At 34.8% G+C, this 5824-nt stretch overlaps 1 protein-coding gene across 1 annotated transcript; it reads right to left on the bottom strand.

Annotated features, from left to right (window-relative positions):
• Positions 1 to 1870: 1870 nt before the first annotated feature.
• Positions 1871 to 5250, bottom strand: LOC140813304 (probable protein phosphatase 2C 46). The gene is made up of 5 exons (XM_073171807.1): positions 4874 to 5250; positions 3934 to 4376; positions 2955 to 3322; positions 2482 to 2718; positions 1871 to 2317 (listed from the first exon to the last, which is right to left on the bottom strand). The coding sequence occupies exons 2-5, from the start codon at positions 4250 to 4252 to the stop codon at positions 2075 to 2077; spliced, it is 1167 nt and encodes a 388-aa protein (XP_073027908.1). The 5' UTR covers positions 4253 to 4376; positions 4874 to 5250; the 3' UTR covers positions 1871 to 2074.
• Positions 5251 to 5824: the final 574 nt, after the last annotated feature.

Here is a 5824-nt window from a genome sequence, read left to right on the forward strand (position 1 = left end):
ATGGGCTTCTTTTGTTTTCGTTTCAGGAGCCCAGTATTTGTTAAACTTACCAATGGGTGACCGGTGAACAAGGGTCAAGGTCCATCCGTTAGGTTTTCGAGTTGTCTCGAAGTATATTTGATCTTTCAACTATTATGTTGATTTTAGTATGTTTTACTGTTTGATATTGATATTAGATAGATAAAATGAAAAAAATTATTAATAAAAAATTGATGTTATTTTTGTAAAATAATAAAGTTACGAAAAATAATTATTAATATTTTGTTATTTTTACGATAATATTTAATTTACTAATTTTTATATTTATTTTTTCTTTATTGTTCTTAATAATTTAGTAAATATTCATAATTATTTCGGAATAATTCAAATTTGCGAAAACTTTAAGATGTTGGTAAAAACTTGTGTGAGACGATCTCACGATTCGTATTTTGTGATACGGATCTATTATTTGGGTCATGAAAAAATATTATTTTTTATGATAAGAGTATTATTTTTTATTGTGAATATCGATAAGATTGACCCGTCTCACAGATAAAGATTCGTGCGACCGTCTCACAAGAAACCTACTCTAAAATGTTTTAGTAGTGTATATATTCAATCCTCCGACATGTACAAAGATGATGATGAAATTGAATAATAAGTGGAAATGAGGATAAATATAATAAATGAATATGAGGACGGAAAATATAAAATTCTACCCAAACCCTACTCATTATCATCCATGTGCAGTTAGGGGTGAGCATTCGGTCGGTTCGGTTACCGACCGAACCGAATTAGCCATAAACGAACCGAATCGAACCGAAATATTTAGTCATAACCGAACCGACCGAATTAATTTTCATAATCGATGAAAACCGAATTAACCGATTAGTTAAAAAAAATTGTGATTTAACTTTAATTATATATATAATTTTTCTTGAACACTACAATTTACACAAATACATAAAAACATAAAATCACACACATAACAAATATATAAGTTTTGTTTGAACACAATTAATACATATTATATCGATTTTAAAATTAAAAATTAAAAAATATATAAAAATTGATAAATAATAAAAATTTATTAAATAATAATATTTATTATATCGGTTAATTCGGTTAACCGATTTCAAAAATTTGAAAACCGTAACCGAACCGAATTAACCGATATAACGGAATTTTTTTAATTTGAAAAAAAATTTCCGAAATAACCAAAGCGAATTTCCGAATTGACTCGGTTCGATCGGTTAATTCGGTTTATCTATGTGCAGTGCATCACCTTCTACTTAGAGATGTAATCGAGTCGAACCGAGCCGAACTCTTGAATGTTTGAGCTTGGTTTGTTTATAATCGAGCCGAGCTCGAGCTTTATTTAACTAATATATGCATGGCTCACGAGCTTATTCAAGCCTTTATCGAGCCTAAACAAGCTTAATAAATATGAACTATATATTTAAATTTTCATTAAATTAATTAAAAAGTAAATTATATATTTAAAGAAAAATATTATTCTTATTAAAATTTATAAATTTATTATAATAAATAAATTTAATAGATTTTTCTATATATTTCATAAATAATATGCAAAATCAATAAATCAAATATCAAAACTATTATTTTTTAATTAAAAGATTACTCATGAACTTACCAACGAACATGTTCACGAACTAACGAACCGAATACTATAAAGTTTGAGTTTGGTTTGTTTATCTTAACGAGCCTCATTAAATAAGCTCAAACGAGCTTTTATCAAACCGAGTTTCGAATTGCTCACAAACGATTTGCTTTGTTTACATTCCTACTTCTACTAGACCAATTAAATGTTCGTTATGGTTCAAGCGTTAACCGGTAATGATAGCATGGAAAATAACCCTTTTGTGAAAAATAAAATATTCCACAAAATAGAGCTTTGATTAAATTCAGCTTTCAAGATAGCCTGCCCTTTCTCACATTTACCCCTTATGCCAGAGCCATGTATTAGCCTTCAGTTGACAGTTACACATTACATTAAAGAAGTCAAGGGCTGCTTCATATAAATTTCAAGAATCTACCAGTATTCAGGTGTCCGATCAAGAGCGGTTCGTGTAGATCATGGGGCCGGCCTGTTTGGATGGAGTCGACTGATGCCACCACCTTTCACGGATAAGTTAGGACTCCGAACCGAGCTAGCCCTGCTCACGAGGTGTGAGTCAAGAAACACCACGACAACCGTGATGTCATCATGGAAATGACGACGAACCCCACGGTCGATTTTCTTTAAGTCAGAGTACCTCATCTCCCTCTTCTTTGCTGCCTCTTGCAATGCAACTTTCACTAATCTCCTAGCAATCCCCTAAAACATTTAGAATCCATTGTTCAAAACAAATACGAGCACAGCTGATAAGAGACACAGCTTGCTAGGCTCTGTCCTAGTTATCCAACATAATCTAAAGCATATTGCTGCAACAGAGGTTAAATTAGATATATAAGAGTTGAATGAACAGCCAAATATCTTACATTACGGGGATGATTTTGGACTAGATCAACGGCTTCTTGATTGGAAAAATGCTCCCAAAGGCCATCTGATGCAAATATAATGAACTGATCATGTGGCAGCAACTGGTGGACGGTAATTGAAGGTTCCGAGCTCAAAATTGGCCTTCTGAAAGGTTCACGGAGTCGAAATTTTTGATACAACGGTTCCCTATTGAATTCTGTATTTTTCAGATACACGTCTCCAATTGACCTTGAAATCTGTAAAACAGCAACTCTTATCAAATACAGTACAAACAACAGGTGGAAATCAAATTCAAAATATTTATGAGAGATGAAGAATGTTTGGGAGATATTTTATATTTAGCCCATCAAACAATAGATATATCGCTTAGAGAAAACAGCAGAATTTACATTTTCCACACACTTAGATTATTACTTGGAGGATATCTTTCCATCGCTCTCCGCCAAATGATCGCACAAAAAAATATACCAACCTGTATAAGACCCTTCACGCGCCATACATTATGCTTTAAAACCACAATTTGTGAGTCATCAGGGTGTTGAGACTTTAGTTCCTGTCTCACAGACTCGATGCTTGCGTTATGCTCGGCTGATAGTTGAACGGCAAGTACTTCTCCTGTAGCCTTCACAAGCCTCCCCAAAACAGCCCTAGAATCGCCAAGGTTCGCAATATAAAGAATTCCACCGCAGATAATTCCGACGAGGCAGCAAGATCCAACCGCTGCAATCTGTGGTTGCACAGTCCATTGTCTACTAACAACTGAGAAAAAACCATCCTCTGTAGCTTGAAAAGCATTCCGAATTACCTCTACTGACATAGATTGATTCTCTGCAGTAAACCCTGTACAAAAAGAAATAATCGATCGAGCCAATCCTTGGAACAACAATTAGAATACAATTATCAACAACCAAGCAAGACAAGAAACGGTTTCTATAGAGCCCACTTTTATGAAAAGTTTGAGCTCATGGAAGGTGGCACAGTAATAGTATTTCATACGTTAACCGAAACCCTCACGTGTCTGGAGGCCGAGGGATAACTAATCGATCTTAAGATCGTACACATACACGTTGGTCGGACTCGGGAAGACACCTAATACATTTAACAAAATCTACAAAATTATACACAAGGGATTTTGATCCTATCACCCCTAGATTGGATGTTATATCGCTCATGGAAGGTAGCCCAATAACAGCAACGATTTCCATTGTCATCTTTTGTGCTAACTTGGATTTCAGATACAAAACAAAATGCTAGATCAATAGAGAAGCGTTGAAAAAGAGCACACTCTTATCAAATTGTAAACATTGTTATCAAGAGTAATAATTTATAATTAACAAAAGATTAGATTTGGCACTAAACATTACAGTCCTTTTTCCTAAGAAGAATGGAGCATTTAACTTAGTTAAAGCTTATGGTAATTACGAAATCGTGCAAGTTTTCATATGACTTACTCTTTAAATGTTGGAAAAGGTGATCATTGATGAACCTAGAGGTCTCTGGACCGCCATGGCCATCGTAAATTCCCACAAAAGTTCCATATGGTCCTGAATCATTCGTGCTCAAACAACCAGATTCAAGTTGGCTCTGATCTTCTAGTAAATTATTAGCTTGCACGACAGCCATAGAAAACTCTCCATTGCAGTGCTGCCCGAAATCCTTATACCATAAAAGCCCGTCTTGACGGCCCCCTGAATCGGAACCCGCATCCCCGTGTCGATCTGCATTTGGCCGGAAACAGGCCTTCAAAAAGTTCATTAAAGCTGATAACATCCCTCATCTCCTCCAAACCACTCTCCGAGTAATCCACATCTACCAAGCACCTAAGCCAGGTTCGGTATGAATTGAACCTCAAATGTATGTGTGGTGTGTCTATTTCTTCTCACTAGAGCAGTATCTATAGCAACACAATACAAAGCCAACAACATCATAATATGGACATCAATCAATATACATACATAAAGATGCAAACTTTAAATTCAATTCAGCTGACAATTTGCTACAAAAATACAGGACCGCCATTCGAAAATCACTACCATGGTTATCTCTGACCGGAACAATTCGCACAACAGCTTCAGAACAATTAAAAATACAAAAAAAAAAGAAAAGAAAGAAACTCAACGCGATTGGAAAGGGGAAATGGGTTGGCTTCGAAAACAAGAACGGCAAAAAAAGTCAACGTTGTTCTTCAGTTAATTGCTTGGTCAACCACCACAAATTAAAGAAGTCCCAAGTTCGATTTTTTTTTTTAAAAAAAAAACAGATAATTTCTTAAAATCAGAGAAGCCCTCCAGCAGTATGAGTGATTTAACACTAAAATAAAATATTTCTCAAATAAAAAACAGATGACTCAATATTTGGGGAGGGATACAGAAACAAGCCAATAGATCATACCTTGATAGCTGACTGGGAGGGCCAAAGATCTGCAAGTGAACGAGGTCTAGATTTTTGGATCCATCATCAAACCAAATCTTTGCCTTTTCCTTAAAAACAAAAAGGGGGGATTCGAAATCAGCACCCTATTTTTTCCTTTTCAAAAATGAAAATCAGTACCCTATTTTCTGCCCCGAACGAAGAACAAAATGATGCAACAGCAACGGCAGAAGAGAAACCCAGAAAAGAAAACACGAGAGAAGAGCAAAAGTGTAACAAACAATAAAATAAAAGGGAAATAATAATCAAAGAGAGAGAGAGAGAGGAGAATGCTGTAGAGAGAGGAAGTGGCGTAAATAAATGGGTTATATCAATAATGGCGTCTTTGATTGGGGGCAACTGAAGCTCTGGTACCTCTGAGGCTCTCAGGAGACAAACCCCATTAAAAATGTTTACAGTGGAGAGCTTCAAGCCAGCGAAGCTTGGGCTCCACCATCACTCCAAGAACGAGAAACTCTAGAGAGAGAAGCTGAATAAACAATCAAAACATAGCACAAGTGGAGAGTTTTTAGCTACTCTCGGGGAAAATTTAATGAAGTTAACTCCACAAAATAAGAAACAAAGTCAATGAATTTGGGCAAAGATGCAGCCAGCAGGCCTTTGTTTGTTTTTCTTTTTTGGAATTGGAATGAATGATTAGCATTGTTCAAAATAAGAATATATCTTATTATTTATCTTTTATTCTTCGATGATCAAAACAGATTTCTTGTTTTTCACAAAAAAAAATACTAGGTTTCGAAATATTAAAAGAATTTTTTTTGGATAAGATAGTCATACTCCTTAAAAAAAATCAAACATGTATTTTTTTTCCTAAAACTATTCACCAACTCCCAAAACATAATCAATCAATAAAATTATTCACCGAGCACTAGTGACTTTTTTTATAAAAAAAATTAATAATAACTGTCATGT

The sequence above is a fragment of the Primulina eburnea genome, chromosome 14, assembly GCF_022965805.1.
Source record: "Primulina eburnea isolate SZY01 chromosome 14, ASM2296580v1, whole genome shotgun sequence".
Taxonomy (NCBI): Eukaryota; Viridiplantae; Streptophyta; class Magnoliopsida; order Lamiales; family Gesneriaceae; genus Primulina; species Primulina eburnea.

What these genes read in the sequence shown, in the direction of transcription:
- LOC140813304 (XM_073171807.1), bottom strand. Translation starts at nt 4,252, where the DNA reads ATGTTATCAGCTTTAATGAACTTTTTGAAGGCCTGTTTCCGGCCAAAT. An exon ending in GCGTGAAGGGTCTTATACAG is followed by an intron (nt 2,719 to 2,954) that starts GTTGGTATATTT and finishes GCTGTTTTACAG; the next exon opens with ATTTCAAGGTCAATTGGAGA. An exon ending in TCCAAAATCATCCCCGTAAT is followed by an intron (nt 2,318 to 2,481) that starts GTAAGATATTTG and finishes TAAATGTTTTAG; the next exon opens with GGGATTGCTAGGAGATTAGT.